Source organism: Volvox carteri (genome assembly GCF_000143455.1).
Source record: "Volvox carteri f. nagariensis unplaced genomic scaffold VOLCAscaffold_57, whole genome shotgun sequence".
Lineage (NCBI taxonomy): Eukaryota > Viridiplantae > Chlorophyta > Chlorophyceae > Chlamydomonadales > Volvocaceae > Volvox > Volvox carteri.
The window spans coordinates 266,698-284,376 of record NW_003307600.1 but is presented as its reverse complement, the minus strand read 5'-3'; the positions used below and the strand labels follow the sequence as shown (position 1 = coordinate 284,376).

General features: G+C 58.8%; 4 protein-coding genes across 4 annotated transcripts in view; 3 read left to right on the top strand and 1 right to left on the bottom strand.

The window, feature by feature from the left end:
- Positions 1–1,295: 1,295 nt before the first annotated feature.
- VOLCADRAFT_97021 (uncharacterized protein) lies at positions 1,296–2,790 on the top strand (the record flags this gene model as incomplete). The annotated part of the gene is made up of 4 exons (XM_002956074.1): positions 1,296–1,349; positions 1,877–2,224; positions 2,525–2,563; positions 2,764–2,790. The coding sequence occupies 4 exons, from the start codon at positions 1,296–1,298 to the stop codon at positions 2,788–2,790; spliced, it is 468 nt and encodes a 155-aa protein (XP_002956120.1).
- Positions 2,764–3,831, top strand: VOLCADRAFT_107050 (uncharacterized protein). The gene is made up of 2 exons (XM_002956073.1): positions 2,764–3,275; positions 3,300–3,831. Exons 1-2 carry the CDS (start codon positions 3,158–3,160, stop codon positions 3,653–3,655), a joined length of 474 nt encoding a protein of 157 aa, XP_002956119.1. The 5' UTR covers positions 2,764–3,157; the 3' UTR covers positions 3,656–3,831.
- Positions 3,832–6,042: 2,211 nt separating this feature from the next.
- On the top strand, positions 6,043–12,494 carry VOLCADRAFT_97020 (uncharacterized protein; the record flags this gene model as incomplete). The annotated part of the gene is made up of 10 exons (XM_002956072.1): positions 6,043–6,181; positions 6,881–7,044; positions 7,542–8,095; positions 8,347–8,533; positions 8,698–8,763; positions 9,044–9,189; positions 9,486–9,703; positions 9,924–9,943; positions 10,015–10,358; positions 12,425–12,494. 10 exons carry the CDS (start codon positions 6,043–6,045, stop codon positions 12,492–12,494), a joined length of 1,908 nt encoding a protein of 635 aa, XP_002956118.1.
- Positions 12,495–14,240: 1,746 nt separating this feature from the next.
- The window catches only part of VOLCADRAFT_97019 (uncharacterized protein), a gene marked incomplete at both ends in the record, with an annotated part of 9,444 nt that continues 6,005 nt past the window's right edge, over positions 14,241–17,679 (bottom strand). The window contains 3 exons of the mRNA XM_002956015.1: positions 14,241–16,845; positions 17,081–17,257; positions 17,316–17,370. Coding sequence (XP_002956061.1) covers positions 14,241–16,845; positions 17,081–17,257; positions 17,316–17,370 — 2,837 coding nt within the window. The remainder of the gene's footprint in view (positions 16,846–17,080; positions 17,258–17,315; positions 17,371–17,679) is intronic.

Below are 17,679 nucleotides of genomic sequence, written 5' to 3'. Positions count from 1 at the left end.
CTCTTTCCTGACGCGGTCTCCATAAATCAGGCCAACTGTAGCCACACAGCTACTCTTCTTTGTGCAGCACAATTCGACGCAGTTTTACAGTCAGTGGAGACCGCGTCAGGAAAGAGGAGAGTACCGATAAGCTTACAGCATTTACTCCATCATGTCACTGTGTGGTGGAGAGCACAAGTCCCCGTACTCAAGTAGAAATAATCGAACATTCCCGGCCTGGGAGCTCGCCGTGATGAAGCTCGTTGGCCGAGGAAGCTGCTCCAGTTCGGGGTCCAACTGAACTATATCCAATACGAAAAATGGCTGGGCGTGGCTCCAAATCGAATCGCACGCCTCTAGCCAAAATACCTATATCGGTTGGTTCCGAATCCTGGTCCAACGGATCGACCAAATGTGGATTGAGGGGCTGTTGTAGCCGCCTGCAGTGGTCCTGCTGGCCCCGGCCACCTCGATTATAGAAACCTCGGCTGCGCACACCGAGAGGGTTGCGACCCGCGCGTCCTCTAAGTGGCCTTGGGTTATCTGCCTTGTAGTGGTCCACTGCAGGAGCGAATTGGTGCTAGTGACAATATGTGAGCACTCATGGTGCAGCCAGAGGTACGCGAAATGTTCGTTAAGCACAGAAAAGCTCGAACCTGCTGTTCAGGTGGGCTGAATGTGTAATATAACAATAATGTTAGAAAGGGTGCTGAGAAAAGCAACCCAAATGTCCCCTAGGCGACAGAACACCTAAGGTGAAACCCAAAACCGAACTTACTTGGTGTATAAGCCTGATTTAGGCTTTACGGCTATGGTGGGCAGGGTGGTCTGGCAAGGACCTGCAGGTAGCTTGAAGTGCTGACTTGACGACAAAAAGGGCAAGTCGCGACACGAGGCGAGTGGCAACGCCACAGTTTCCTCCAGGCAACAATCAACAACGACGAGGATTTACCTCACCGACTGAGTATGCCCGGCGTGAAGTTTATGAGCCCTGATTAGCCCACACAGGAGTTCGGCTGGTTAAGGGATTTTACTTATGCGTTTGACAAAAGGAAGGACCGCACAGGGCTTATTGTCTAGCTCACAGAACTTACAACGTTCCAATAAGAGAGAGAGCCGTAAAGCGACTTTACCAAGCTCGCTGCCGGCTATAAATACCGAAGTCAAGCTATCGATCACAGGAGGCCCTCAAAAGATAAGCCTCGAGTACGACTACGACGTATAGTTCACGAATGACACAGGTAAAGCACATTATCTTGGTGTGACAAAACATTCACACAAGAAATGGATAATTCACAGGTAAAATACGTAAACATATGCAAACGAGTGTACATTCGCATTTCGACCACAAATCGATCAGCGAAGCGAATGTAAGGTAGTTACCAAACACCTTACGCGAGTAAACGACAACACGAAATTCGCGTATTCATACCGATTGTAACCTAAGACGAGTATGAAAGACGGTAAAATGAACCTGACACTAAAATGTCGTGACAGCCTGGCGTGAGAGGTGAAGGGTGCAAGACTAGATAAGGGGAAGAGGCAACAGGAGGGAGGGAGGGTACGGATAACAGAGGGCAGGGCAGGGAGAGATGAGAGAGACGGCGAGGGGTTCAGGCCGGGAGAGATGAGAGAGAGAGGGTGAGTGGATCTCAAATCCGCCTGCATGTAGAACCTAGAGGACGAGCGGATGGGGGAAGGAGTGGAGGCAGGAGAGGGGGCCACACGGCGGGAGGAAAGGAGAGCTGAGGAGAGAGGGGATGAGGGGAGGACCAGAGGAGCCGCCAAGACAATGCAAGATGCAGTCCCCCATCGAGGATGCCATAAGCCGTGGCTTGGCAACCGCACTGGCAAAAATGTTGATGCCCACCCACCCACCCACCCCCCGCGCGCCCAGTTAGTTTTCAATCACAATTTCGACCTTCCACTTCCGCCATTCCCCAACCCCACACCACCCCGCACCACCCCGCACCACCTAATTTTATATAGCTCATCGTCGCAGAGGCGCTTGGACCTGGCGCAGGGCCGCAGGGCACTGCCGCGTTGTCCTGCGGCAGCAGAAAACAAACCCGCTGCGGCCACCGGCCCATCAAGTGGGCTTAGCGGCGGCAGCGGCGGCGGCGGTAGCGACCCTGCCGTCGCCAGCAGCGGTGACCCCGTGACGACGGCCGCGGCGGCAGACAGCCCTCCCTGGTTCCCCATCGCCGCCATGGAGGTGAAAAACACATTTTCTCGTACAGGTCCCGTGGGTTCGGCTGTTGTTGTTGCTGTTGCCGCGGCGGAAGCGGGAAGAGGGCCGGTGGCATCAACAACACATGACACATTGACCGCGCCGTGCCCTACAAGAGGCCCCCCCCAATTAAACGGTCAACAAGGGAGGACCCTGCGGTCCCGGACTGAGGTCAGCTTTCCCACTCGGTGCCCCTACGCACGACACCAAACCTCCACGCTCTTTCCTTACAAGCGAGTCAAGCAGAGAAGTGGGAGAAGGGTCGGGTGCCCCAATATGCCTAGGGTGCCTCTTCTGCGCCGCTCGGCGTCACAGCCTCGGGCGTTTAGCCGGCGCTCGGAGAGTGCCCATCAGGTGCGGCTATGGGCCCTTACCTTCGATAGGATGACCGAATCGGCCAACCGGCCTTCCTAGGAACAGCAGCAAAGTGTGGCGTTGATGTTGCAGTGTAGGTTAGATGGTCTGTTGGGACTCCTTAAACTTGTGTGTGTGTGTGTTACATGGTTGGGGGGTGCGTGACCCCATACCTGTAAAACTACCCATACGGGCCGAAGGCCCCAAGGCAATACTACAACGCCTAAAAGCCACGGAGAAAAGGAAACACCGCACATCAGCCCAGATAGCGTCCAAAGGGGGTAATTGAGTTTCGGTGAGCCCACATACGTTCCAACATCCTCGCCAGACGTACTGGCTCCCATTTCATGGCCTCCAACATGCTCTGTTGATGATCGAATCCCTCTTCAGCACAAATATCATTATAGGCTGGGCATTCCAATAACACGTGTTTTTCATCCCTCGATTCGGCTATTAGTACCACAACAGCGGCAAAACCGCTGCCCCCTGGGGACATGGTACTTGCCTCTTCGTGCTCTTTTTGCCTCCAGAGCCCAGCAACATAAACGGAACTGCATTAGCTTACGATGTGCTAAACGAGCATGTGTTGGCCACATGACGGCTGCGGCTCCCGAAAAGGGCAGCCCCATCCAGTGCTTATACTTCGCCATTTGCACTCCCGGTTGCTTCCCATCTGATGGGTACTCCTCTGGCAAGGCAGTCAGACGCGTATCAAACGCTCATCATCAACGTATCGGCCGCTCATCAAACGCTCTCTTAGTGCCGTTATCATCGCTCCTTCGGGTAGGGGTCTACTCAACAACCAGTCAACACGCTCCTTTACCCCCACGACTTCTTGCGGTATTCCGCTCCAAATATTGCACTCCAAGAAGGAAAACAGTCGTAACATTGAGGTTCCCCAACCCTCCCATTCCGGGTTGGTCAGGGCATCGGTTATCTCCTGCCGTAAAACTGCATGAGCAATGGACCCCACTTGTTTTTGAAGGCGGTTCCAGAAACGGAGGATCTGTTTCACCATGTAATACTGTAAGGGGAGTTCAGCCAGCTCCGGTGGGATGGCCGTGCCGCCCAAACTACCTGCCTCATGAATAAAGTCTGCAGCTGGACTGCGCTATCCTTCAAACAGGCTTCGAACATGCCCTCCGCAAGGTTGGCTTTATCCCGCCGCCTTCCCGCCCCGTCCACGACCTCCGCCAGCGCAAAAGGGCCCCACGCCTGGCAGCCATACAACAGATTTGCTCGGACTTGGGTTGCAAAGCACCGCATTCCTTAAACTTGTCCCACACATCATGTAGCGTTTTCAAATGTGTGATCATTTCCGCTTGTTTACGCTTTCTTCTCCCTTGGTATTCTTTTATATTTGCTGTTTTGCCTCACCGGGGGCCGGGCACGTAGGTGTAAATGCGCCCACAGGAGCGCCCACAGGATGCGTGCCAACAGGGAAAATATGGAAGAACAGGTAAGACGGTTAACTGGAATTATGTATTTTTCTATGTTGGTGTATTTATTATATTCACATCGTTGCGTGGGCTGCCGATTGCTAAGCATCGCGTTTCCGGCCTCCAACTTCGTTAACGGTTAAAGTTGCAGTGTCTGCACAAGTGCGGAGGGGTTCGTCAATGCCAGCAGATGTTGGCAAATAAGGCGGTTACTGCGGGTCCACCCGCAGCCGAAAATCGCTGCTCGGGGCCCATGGACAGTTAGTGAAAACTTCTGTTACAGTAACGGAAGCGCAACGGTAAACCGAATGAAACTGTAACAGTTTTATTGCTTGCGTCCAGCTCGCATTTGTTGTGTATATTTGATTTATTTTATATTGAAATAATTTCCAGGCTTTGCAGACAGCAGGCCGCTGCGAAAACTCAAGGACAAGTTTTCACGGGTGGAACCCGTGATGGAGCCAAGGTTAAGGAGGCGCAGTGATTGGATCAAAAATATTAATTTGTAATGTTTAATGATTTATAATTTATGCAGTCTGTCCAGCCCTCGACGTTTTGAATATCGATGAACGGATAGATGGCTTTCTACACTCGTGAAGTTATTCATACTGCTGCACTTACTAGTAATTGCCACATGATTTGAACCACTGATTGCGATTACCTCAAACGACAGGGGCATCAAGCAGACGCACATCAAGCCCGATTTTCGCCGCGCGCCCCGGCCCTCAGCCGCATCGCCAGCCCCGGCGGCCCCTAGCCACGCACATCCCCAGCCCCATGTCAGAAGCCTTGTTCCCGCCCTCCGGCCAACCTGCTCAGCAGCAACCCCAGCAACCCCAGCAGCAGCAGCAGCAGCAGCAGCAGTCCTTCACGACCTGCTCCTCTGGATCTTCCAGGGCCTTGTTTCCTAGAGCTGCAACACCGTCGATAAGTTTAACTGGAGGCCTAGCTTCTTTCCTGGAGGTTCTTCACGGACCCTTACCGCCCCAGCCATTGACAGATGAGGAGACAGAAGCCGAGGCTCGGCCCGGCTCGGCAAGGGAGGCTACGAATGCTGCCGAGGCTGCTGCCGTACGCCGGAGCAGCGCAGCGGTGGCGGCGTTTGAAACGGATTACGGTTTGCAGCAGAGCGCTGTATGGGAGCGCCGGGGGTTGCGGCAGGAAGATGAGGCGGAGGTGCAACTGCAACTGCAACTGCAGCAGCAGCAGCAGCAGCAGCGCGCCCCAACGCCTAGAAGTGACTGCCATTGGACTGTCGCAGCTTCCGTGGAGGCGGCAGCTCACGCGGAACTGGGGGGACCGCCTCACAATGGGGCACAACATCCCCCGGGGGCCGCCGTGGGTGCAGCGTTGTTCTTGGCAACAGCAGCAGCAGCAGCAGCAGTACCGGCGCTGGCACCAGCACAGGCACTGCGGGGAACAACTTCACCGCCAGCCCAGGCCAGCCAGGTCTTTGCCACTCGGGAACTGGTTCCAGGCCCTCTGGTAGCCGCCGCTCCTGGGCCCCCCTGGCTGGAATACCCTCCCGGACCACCCCTCGGAGCTCCCTCATCACTCACGTCTCCGGACCTCGTGAACTCCCCACAGCCGCATGCGGTGGCGTCGTTCCTCGGTCAGCATCAGCATCAGTTAGAGCAACAGCAGCGACAGCAGCGTTTCCAAGTCCCCTACACGCTGCACCAACATGCCCCGATCCACGCCGGCCATCTTCACGAGCAGCAGCAACAGCAGCAGCAAGGCGTTGAATTCCGTTCTGGACAGCAACTGTCCTACCATTCTTTGCAACAGCAGCAGCAGCAGTTGCAGCATCAAGTACTGCAACAGCAGCAGCAGCTACAGCAACAGCAACAGCAAGAGCAGCAGCTACAGCAAGAGCAGCAGCTACAGCAGCAGCTACAGCAAGAGCTACAGCCACACCAGCCGCAACAGCTGCAACAGCTACAGCACCAGCACCACCACCAGCAGCAGCATAACGACTGGTGCAAATTGGTTTACGGTCTGCTGATATCAAGCGGCAAGAGGAAGAAGGAGGGGCTGTTGATGGTGGGACAGAAGCTGCTGGAGCTCGCCTCCGCGAGGGGACCCCTGCAGCTCCCGAGGCAGTGGGAAGACCCGCCGGGGGACAGCGGTACGTTCTTCATCACGGAGGGCTACCCGTCGGACAGCCGTACAAACCCAGGTGCGTACGACGTTCAGGGTATACGGCACACAGCATGCATGTACGGTACGGCAGGAGCGCGTGGGGAATGAATGAACACACGGGACCCTTTGATGCTCCGCTTCGGTACATGCTCTGTTGTCCGGGCGACTGGAGTAGAGGTGCGGCTCCGTTGGACAGGTACACCCTCCGGGCTGGTGTCGCGTATTAAACATTAGGTAGGGGCGTTGCAATCGTTGGATATATATACCGTCAAACTCATGCAGTCGGGTCAGGAGCTTTGGACGAAAGCCTGCCTTCGCTTCTGCATGTATGTCCATGTGTATGCCCGTATGTATGGATGCATACGTACTTTTTCGTGGCGGAGAGAGAGGGATTCGCGGGATAATATAGGTTAGGCACTACTGGTCGAGACCTGTCAGGGTCGAACATCCTTCCGATGGTGGAAGGGAAAGTGTCCCTAGTCGATGGACGGTGGTGACCTGGGATAAAGGTAACCTGCGAGCCGACCAGGAATGGAGTTGGGCCGCTGTCGATCCGGCAGATTCCGTTGGATGCTGGTGGTGGGTGCGGAACCTGAGCGATCCACTGAGAAGTTGACTAGGGTGATGACTGGATGAGGGTGCCCCGAAATACCGGGGAAGGCAGGGTTTCGCAGGGTAGCTGCCACGGGCGAAGATACACCCCCCTGTTTAACACATCATACATGTATATGCATAGGCGGTACCAAGTCGGGTCCCGAGCCCACGGAGGTCCAGGCGGGCGCCTACGTCACCACGACGTACTTCCGCCGGTGCGCTTGCTGCCAGAAGACCTACACCTTCAACACGGCCAAGAACCTGTCTTCCGCGAGCTGCCAGGCCGCAGGTCACCCGTTCTGGACGGTAAGAGTCAGTCTGTGCGCTCTGGGTTGTGTCTGGCGGGCCCGGGTTAGTGGCGGGCCCGATGCTCTGTGACCGGATTCTGGCCGTTGACAAGAGCTGAACGGCTGCTCTGGCCGCGATGTGTGTGTGTGTGTGTGTGGTGATGGGGGTTTTAGGGGGGGCCCCCAGCACGGCGGGCAGGTGGCACCCCCAGCCGTGTTTGGTCTTTCTGTGTAGGATACACACACTGACACGATGTGTGTCAATCAACTCACCCGTACACCCGTACATGGCCGTATACGAGGATCGGGTTACGAATGATGCCTGTGTGCATACATACATACATACACACATACACACGCACGTATCAGGTTCACCAGGTACTATGGACACCTGCATTCACATGTGCCTCAGGCCCTTGGCTGCTTCCACCTTGGGTGTCGTACAACGACTTAACCCGACATGTAAGCATGTACGGCATCGATAAGTTGACATGTACGGCACCGACAAACCCACAGGTCAGCATGTTCAAGCTCGGATATGCGCGGATTCCAAGTGCTGCTGGTGGCGGCGGCGGCGCGGTGTCCGAGTACGACAAGAAGCCCTTCCGTGCATCCGGCGGGAAGCCCAGCCTGGAGTTGTACCTGCCCAAGAACCCGCCGTACGTTGGCTGGCTTGTGAAGCCTCAGCGCACGGGGGATGAGCCGGCGTCCGCCGCGGCGGCCCAGGGGGCCCCCCGTGACACGGCGGCGCCAGCGGTGACGGCAGCGCACCATAATCCGTCAGGTTCAGCGGCGGCGGCGGCGGCGGCGGCGGGCGGCTCTTTGCTGCCGCCATCACAGTCCCCGACTCGAGGCAGGCGCTCGAAGGCGGCGGCGGTGGCGGCGGCGGTGGCACCAACGGCGGTGGCGGCGGCGATGGCTTGTTCAGGGGACCTGTTGTCCTTGCCACGTGTGGGCAGCGGCAGCGCTGGTGGAGATGCCGGCGGGCGGGGTCCGTTGGGGCCGTACACGGCGGCGCTGTTAGGAGGCCACGAAGCGGAGTTTGGCCGCCAGGGCAGCGGCAACGCTGGGTGGGCTGGTGGCGCGGAAGGTGATCATACTGGGGCCACCGCCGTTATTGCCGTTGCCGCCGTTGCCGCCGCTGCCGCTGCTGCTCAAGGCGTTTCTGCCGGAATCGGTGGCGACTTGAGAGCCTCGGCCGTCGGTGGGCCCTGGCCAGGTACGTCACGTCCAACGACCGCCGGTGAGGGGCGGGTGGCGGCGGTGGCGGCGGCGACGGCGGCGGCATCCTTGATGGATGGGGTTGCTGCCTCCGCCACAGGTGCCGTACATCAGCTTGTTGCCGACGGCGAGCCGGTGCCTACCCGTGGGGTCAAGACCCCCCGGGGGCGCCCGCCGGCCTGGCTCTGGGACCGGGAGCGGCTGTGGGAATTCTGTGCCGCAAGCCGCCGCTGCCGCCGCCGCCGCCACTTCCACCTCCGGCGGCGGCGGCGGCGGCAGCGGCGGCGGTGGCGGCAGAGCGCTCCTCGGCACGGAGGTCCTGAATCGCTGGCGGGAGTTGCTCGACAGTATTCCGGTTATTTTCCTGGTTGCAATGCGGTCGGACAACGGTCAGCGGTTAGCGCATTGGCTGGCAACACCGCTGACGCACTGGGACGACGGCGCCGTACAGTCCGCCATCCCGCCAACCGACCCCAACTTCCCGGTAGCGGAGGAGGTGGCAGTGCAGATGATGCAGGTGCGGCAAAAGTACTGTGTAACGCAGTTTTCACAAGACCATGTTTTCCTGCCACAGCCTGCCAGCCGCCTGCCGCAAGATACACGCCACCTGGGGGGATTTTGCTGAAGTCATGCGCCGCGCGGATGGGAGAGGCGTGAAAGCCTCTGCGGATTCAGTTGGGTGGTTAGTCGTTGGTTGGGCGGTTGGCGGTTGACGGTAACTTGGGGTTTCAGTTTCCCCGGGCATCCCCCCTGTTTTCAAGTCATCCAAGCCGAAAGGACAATCCTAACCTCCGCAGGCGGCCATAGGCCGTGTAGGTATCCCACTTTGGCGGCGGCTGCTGGAGGCCCAAGACGACATTTGCAAGGCAACACCGCTTCACAGAGTTTGCCGCTATGGGTTCCGCGATCAATTGGTGGAGCTGGTATTTAAACATGCCACACGGTACGACATGTGCCGTACATTAGCTTGCCGTACTACCATATGCTTCGGTTGCCGGCTGCTAGTACGAAGTCGGGTTATAGGTTTTTGTTTTTTCACTGTTTTGAGAAACGATTTGAAACGTGTGCATGACACGAGCCTCAAAAGGCAACCTCAAGATTAGGCAACCTTTTATCCTTAAGGCTCTTTACTCATTCTTTACACACGCCTTCCGTGCATTGATTTTCCGAGCGACGGGGTTTCCCTGTCGCATGTTTGCCCACATTTTGATTTTGTCTTCCGCATGACGCGATCTGCAGGCGTGCGTTACTGCTGCAGTCGCAGCACTCGTACTTGCCGTACCACTCGGCCTTTAGATCTGGAAACTTCGACGCGGGGATCACCCACCTGGAGGCGCTGATTCGGCTGACGGGAGAGCTGGCGGAGGACATGTCGACGGCGAGAGAGTACGACGACGAGTACGACGACGTGTACGACAATGATGGCGTCGCCAGTGCTGATTTGAGGGATGGTGACGGTGACGACACCCCCGGGGATTATCGCAGCGCGGGAACTGCCCCCGCAGCAGCAGCTGGCGCTAGCGGCGGCGACCGCACTGTGGTGGCAACAGCGCCCGCAGCGGCGGCAGCAGTAGCAACAGCGACACTAGCGGCACTAGCGGCCTCAACAGGTGCGAGTCCGGGGATTGCAGGTGCGGCTGCCATGCCAATGCCCCTGCCCACCGGCCACGGCTATAGCGGTAGTGCCGCCGCCGCCGGTGTCGGCGGCGGCGGCGGCAGCGGCGGCGTGTTCCAAGCGGCGCATGCCCACCACCACCACCACCACCAGCACCACCAGCTGCCGCCGCCGCCGCCCCCACCGCATCAGCAGCTGCTGCTGCCGCATGCACGGCGACAGCAGCTGCTAGTGCAGCGGCGGCAGCAGCAGCAGCACGAGATGTTGTCGGTGTTGGTCTACTCGCTCCGAAACAAGTACTTCCAGGGCCGCTCTGTGGACGGGTCTCCGGTCGAGGGGGTGGAGCCGCCTTTCGGACACGACCTGCTGCTGGCCGCGTGCCGCGAGCTAGGTCTGCCCCAGCCGGCGATCCTTACCAAGGAGGAGTGGAAGCTGGTCAACCACGCCCGGGAAGTGGAGAGGCTAGCGGAGAGGGCCAGGAGGCTGGATGAAAGGGAGTGAGGAAACGGCGGCGGTGGCGGCGGCGGTGGCGGTAGCAGCGGTTTCGGCAGCGGCAGTTTCGGTGGTGGCGGTGGCGGCCGTGGCGGCGGCGGCGGTGTCAAGCTAAGCTGTCTCGGGGTTCCTCTGGGAAGTCCGTGAGGGGCGAAGCAATGGCCCTTTGTGAGAGCGGTTGGAGCGGTCTTTGGATGCGTACCTTGGCAAATCGGTGGCCTTTGCTTCGGTCGCTTACGGGGTGAGGGCCTGCAGGTGAACCCGAGTCCTCCAGGGGGGCCTCGCAGAATTGATTTGGGCATCCAGGCAGCAGTGCTTCATGCAGGCTAGGCAAGGCATGTACCTACCTAACTACCTAACCAACTACTTAGACTACCTAACATGTGCTCAAGTCGGGTAGAGACTCGGCCCATGCGGCGGTCAGCTTGTCAGAGTAGAAAGTCGTGGTGTCGTACGGGTGGAAATGGTGGAGTTGTTGGTGTTTGCCGTATTTATGCATGTGTGTGTATGCAAGAGCTGTTTGCAATTAGAAGCTACATTTAGCTATCTTGCACTGAGAGAACTGCGCTCGTGAAGTATGCTCGTTAGCTGATGACGTGCTACGGACAATCGGACAACCACTAAGTAGGTAACGGCTAACCAACTAACGACCTAACGACCAAACTAGGTAAACTTCGACGATAGGTCTTTAGGCAATCAAGCAGTACGGCGGTACGTCGACAGCTCCCGGCCATTGCACACATGTGTATGTTGTTACAGGGTGGTTAACTTCGCCAGCGGCCCCCTTTCCCGGGGCAGTCCCTGCTCTCCCCTGCTAGAGGGGCACCCTAATCCGTCACCCCATCCGACTTCAGAATGTATTCGTTGGGTTCGGCAACTCACCACCAGCATCCAACCAAATCTAGCGGATCAACGGCGCATCAACTTAGTTCCTGGTCAGCTCGCAAGTTGATATTATCACGTCCTACACCGTCCATATGATGGGGGGCCACCTCCCATTTCATCACTCCTCAAACACCCGAGGAGCTGGCAGGCGGATTTGAACCCGGGTCTACTGGATCGACTGGGAGCAGAAGTCAGGCCTTAACTTCTGCCAGCCGCCTGCCTGTATGTGTGTGTGTGTGTGTGTGCGTCTATGTGTATGTGTGTGCACCACTTGAGGACAGCATGTGGGTGATCGTGATGGTGGGGCCTAGCAGAGGTGCGGCCTGCGGCCTGCGAGATGAAGATGAAGATGAGAATTCATTTTCCTGGAGAGGTTGTTTTATGGCTCGGCTCGTTGATTGGTGGGGGTGGTGATCCAGTGTTTGATGTGACAAAGGGGGTATAACCCTTGTGCAGTGGCAATCCATGATGCACATGCACACATGCACACATGCACACATGCAGCAGTCGTACATCTGCAGTGCGACTACGAATATGCATCATAAGGCTCACGAATATGCATCAACAAGGGCTTTGCACCACATCCGCAACGGCTTTGCACTCGCGCATCGGAAGGTCGATCGAATAATCAGTTGCCATCAGCGGTTAATTAGTAGGTTGGGTGGGTTAGTCGGTTAGGAATTGCGGCATTTTGGCAGCTAGTTGGGAAGCTGAGCCTCTAGCTATCCACAGCAACTATACAGGAGTTGGCAATCGCAGGTCGGGGTTGCGCTGGCCCCGAGTTGCTGGCAGGTTGGTAGGGCAATATGCGGCCAATACTTTTTTTGTTCTTGGTGGCGATTTCAATTCGTGATGTTGGCAGTTCGTGATGTCAGGGAATGCCGTGCTCATAAATAGCCGCAAGTGATGAGTGTGTACTTTTCGTTCGTGAGTGAACACGACATGTGGTTTGCTTAACGAGCAGATTTGACCAGTTCGTTCAACAGCGCAATCGCTGGTAGTTGTGGTTTATAACAATTCAACATTACGCCTCGTTTAAGTATATATATTATTTTTTATTTACATCATATTGTGGCCTCCCCTCGTAAAATGTCTTTTTGCGGTGATGGTGGCAAGCAAATCAAGTACACCCGGCACCAGTAGACCCCCTCCCTTCCCGCAGACCCTCTCCATCCGCACCCTGCAGCACAGCTTTTGTGTTTTTCCTCTCTTCCTGCCCCTGCCCCATCCCTAAGCTGCCGGTCAGCGGGCAATGATTTACAGTGATATACACAGTGATATACAGTAGCCAATAAGGGGCGGACGTACTTGACCAGCTAGGCCGCGGCGTCGCCTCCTTGCCGTTTTCCACCTCGTCGTTTAACCCTTTTCCTATTCAGTGACGGCGACGGTGATATACAGAGATAATACATATAAGCTCTTCAGTGATGCAAAGCCGTCATCTGACCGCTGCTACTCGACTCGCAGCCAATACATATGGCCCCAGTCCGTAATCATCGCTCATCAGTATACACACACACACACACACACACACACTCATACCAACCCCGTCTCCCGTATCATCCGCCGCCGCCACCGCCGCCGCCGGCGACACCTCCTGCCCATCCTCCACCACCAGCTCCTGCTCCACATCCCCTTTTTTTAACTCCCTCCCCCTCCCCGTCCCCAAGTGTGGTGTTCGTCATTTGATGCTTCACCTACCCTCGACACCCGCTCTCAATGCGCATAACTGTACGGCAATACACTTGTACAGACGAGTATTCTTTGCCATCTAATACAACAATTGCAATGGAAATAAATAGGATGCAAAAACACCAGTCATCTAGCTCGATGACGATACCACAACTAACCTTTTGCGGGACGGTGATACTCTCCCTCACACTCCGCACTCCCCCTCCCAATTCTTGCACTCGCACGCAATAACTTAGCACGAGAAACCCGACTTTAGCTGTGTTAGAGGCGACGATATCAAAAAACAACGAACGGCTTCAAAAAAGGAAAAAAAGCTTAAGAAAAAGCTTTCACTCTTCCTAGCCCCCTCGTCTTGTCTCATCTTCCAATTCACCCCCAACGAACGTCAACCACCCCAACCACCCTCCAACTGAGCCCCGTTGGCACCAGGCAGGCCGGAGCGGCCCCGGCTTATAGCGCCATAAACACACACACACATACATACACACACATACATACACACACATACATAAACATACACACATACATACACACACATACATACACACACATACATACACACACATACGTACACACACACACACACATACATACACACAAACACACACACACATACATACACACAAACACACACACGACATACATACAAAAATCGAGTCAGACAAGTACTTATCGTCTCCTGCGGCCGGCACCATACGGACCAGCAGCCTTTACACGAAGGTCCTGGAGACCACAGCCGCCCTGCGGGCACATACTTGGCTGTCACCGGTACCATACACCTCCCCTCTCTGCCCCCAACCAACTAATTAGCTAACTAACTAACCAACTAGCTAACTGCAGCCGATGCGCCACACACCAGCTCCCCAGCTGCCAAGAACGGCGAAAGAACCCTAGCCCCCGCGGGGGCCCCCGCGGGTACGATAACACCAAAACCTTGCAAGCGCTGATACGGATGGGTGCTACGGACTGCTTGTCAACTGCTTTGTATTGGTGGTGAAACCGGGCGCGATGACCCTCCAAATGTTCCCGGCATTAACCCTCCTCTTTATCCTACTGCCTCCCCATCCCCACACCCACCCCCTCCCTCCCCTCCCCTCCTCCCCTATGCTGTGCTCTTCACTAAGCCCCATTACTGCTGCTATTGAATCGGCTGCTATAGAACAGCGGTTACGGTATGCAGCTACTGCTGCTGTTGCCGCACCACAGACCGTGCAGCAGCAGCAGCAGCAGTCGTATCTTCCGCGTTGCTGCTGTTGCTGCTGCTGCTGCTGCTGCTGCCACTGGCGGGGGTGTAACCTGAGGGAGCCGTGTTACACACGCGCCCGCCAGTCTTGCAGCCGGGCCGTCCGGGCAGCCCGCTCCGCCGCCCCCAACTTGCGGCTCGACCCCCGGGACCCCCCCGGGGAGCTAGGGTATGGCGAACCGCGGCTGTAGCGGTTGTTGCCGCTGGTGCTGACGTCATCATCGTACACGGAACCAATACTTGCAGCTGCTGAGCCGCTGCTGTCCTGGCCGTTCAGCCCGTCTGCAGCAATAGCAGTAGCAGTAGCGGGCGCGCCGCTCTCGATACGAGTGCGCCAGTCGGCGGGAACGCCTCCGAACCCCCTGCTACTGCTGCTACTGGTACTGCTGTCCGGACGATCTAGGCCCTCCACCTGTACCCGCCAGTTGCTGGGAGAGCGTGGGAATGCGGCAGTAGCACCCACAGCCGCAGCGTTGCGAGACCTGATACTGCCGCTAGCGGTACGGCCGTTACTTGCGGTGCCCCCGACGGAGCCGTACAAGGAGGTCCTGTCCCCCGGCTCCGTCGCCGCCGCCGCCGCCGCCTCCCACTCCGACTCTGACGCGGAACCTGACGGCTCTGTGTCCGCCGCCGCCGCCGCCGCGGCGTCCAGCTCCCGCCGCCAATCCCTTGCGAATACCGCGTCAGCCGCGTCCGTACCGTCGTTGGGGGGCAGACCCATTTCAGCGCGCAGCTGCCGCATTGCCGCCGCCGCCGCGGCCGCCCGCTGCGGCGAAGCAGTTCGCAAGGACTGCTTCCGCCGCGTCACTGAATGGGGACTACACGACGGCAGGCCGCGGCCGCCACCGCCGTCGACGGCGCCGGCGCTCCTCCCCCAGGCCTCCGTCCACGCCGTCCCCGACGCAGGCACCGCCGCGGACGTGCTTCCGTACCGCTTGCCAGCAGCCGTCGCCGCCGCCGCGGGCCCGTCGCCGCCATCGCCGTTGCTGCCCTCGTCGCCACTGCTGCCGCCGAAAAAGCTCCCGCTGCCGTACGCCCCGCTGGCCAAGCCGTCGTCATCCCTGGCATCCATCCGCATCCTCAGCCGCCGTAGGGCGGCTCCTCCCGCAGCGGCCCGTTCCGGAGAGGAAGTGCGCAGTGGCTTGCGCTGCTGCTGCTGCTGCTGCTGGCGGGCAACAGCGCCGCTGCCATCGGCGCCGCTGTTAGTGGCGCTCTTCCAAGCGGCGCCAGCAAGCGGCGCCGTACTGCTAGCCCCGACAGCTGTCGTACTGGCGCCGGCGCTGGCGGGTCGATCGTGTGTCGGGATACCAAACCGTTGCGTTGCCGCCAGGTCCATGTGTGGCATCGCCGCCGACGCCGCCACTGCGTTGGTGTCACCGCTGCCGTACAGACGACCGCGTCCGTCATTCTCGCTGAAGCGGCTGCCGCTGGGGCTATCACCCGAGCCGCTGTCGCGGCGGCCCTTCACCTCACCCTCATCATCCTCATCATCGTAATCCTCCGAGGACGGCAACGCGGGTGGCGGCGGCGCCACCGCCTCCAAATCTTGCCGCCAGTTACTCCACATATCCGCCAAGGCCGTCGCCTCCGCCGCGTTGTACGACGCTGAAAGCGCGGAAAGGGAAGAGAACAGTGGGACGTTATCCTGCTCCGCCGCCGCCGCCGCAGGTTGCCTTTCCTTCGCTATCGGCCCGCGACGCCCTGTCGCTGCCGGTGCCATCTCTCCCCTATCCTTCTCCTCCTCCTCCTCCTGCTCACTATCACCAGCCTTAGGGACTGGCTGTAGCTGTGGCTGTTGCGGCATCTGGCCCGCGGAGGCCTTCGGGAAGTTGAGCGCTGGCCAGCCGGGTAGCAAACCGTTGTCGACGTTGCTCAGAGCGCTAGCGGTTGCCAAAGCCGTCATCAGCTCGAGCGTATCCGGCTGCGAGCGGGAGCTGCTGCCGCCACCGCTGGGCCCGCCAGGGCTGCCAGCGCGTGAAGCGGCAGCGGCAGAGGATTTTGATGATGGCGATGCGGCCCGTACGACAGCGTCAGCGGCGCTGCGCAGCGCGTCGTTCAACCTGCCGACCACGGATGGTGATGGCGCCCGCGGAACAGGGGGCGGCGGCGGCGGCGGCGAGTTACTAAATGCGGCAGCAGTAGAAGCGGGTACGGCATCGACGCTGTTGCTGCTGCTGCCGGCTGATGGAGCGGAGGGGCCGAGCCGCCATTTGGGCTGCAACGGCGACGCCGACCGTGTCTGATTCTCCGGCGGCGGCGGCGCCGCCGGCTGTTGCTGCTGCACTTGCGCTACGGCCATCTCCGCCGCCTCACTCCATTGGCGGGAGTCCATGCCATGCGGAAGTACGATGGTTGCGGCGGCGGCGGCTGGTGGCGGCGGGGTCTCCAGCTCCGCCTCCACGTCCGCGGGCCCCGCATTGGCGGCGGTGGCAGCCGCGGCAGCGGCACTGCCGCCGCCGCTGGCGGCAATGGCGCCCCTCGCAGCACTCCCCGCTGCCGCGACGGCGGCGCCGCCGGCGCGTACGACAGCGTCGCCAACGGCCTCCGCCAGATCCAGCGCCCGTAGCAGCAGCGCGGTTCGGCGGCGCGCGGCCGCCAGGTCAGCGGCGGCGGAGGCGCCGCTGCCGCCGTCATTGGGCTGCGGATCCGACAGCTGCGACTGCAGGTACTGCCTGCGGAATCCATAAACCAACCAAATGCCGCGGCAAGGCCAACGCAACGATAAGATTTAAAGTAACAAGCATTTCGGCGTGCCGTACTTTGCCGTACTACGTGGGCTCATCAGGGGCGCCACGTAAAGAGAAGTCACGTTTCAGAAGGATGCTTAGGGCAAGGCATGGTTTTGGAAGATTCCCCCCTTCCCCCCTCTTCTTCCGCCTCCACCCGCCCCTCCTCCTCCGCACCTACCTGATTTTGCCGCTGGGTCTGACCCCCGGGGGCAGCACCCGGTCCGTCAGCAGCATGGCGGCCGCCAGCCCCACCGCCCCCCGACTGACCGACGCCCAGTCCAGGGAGGACGCCGCCGCCACACCCGCACCCCCCACGGCACCCACCGCCAGAGTACGACCGAACAGAGAGGGGTACCTGGTGGAGCGGGGGACGAGGGGGGCGAGGGGGACGAGGGAGGGTGTTTGGCACGTACATAAAAGGCAGGTATACGTGGCATGAAGAGATGTCGGCGGTGTAGTACTGTATCGCTGCGAGTAGCAGCGGCAGTCAGCGCCAGCGAAGGCAAGGAAGGGGGAGGTGGTCGCAGCGCCCTAGCCCCGCCCCGTCCCGCCAAGGGGAATGGAGGGAGAGATTTTCACACACACAGATACACAGATAATAGAAATATTAGATCTGCTATGACGTGGCACGGCAAAAGTGGATCGAGTACCAGTCGAGCAGATTACTCTTAAGACTCGGCTCTCACACGGCCCCATCTCTCCCTCCCCCAAAACACACACACACACACACGCACACGTCATCACATTGCTGTCGCTTCCCCCTCTCCTCCTCCCCCC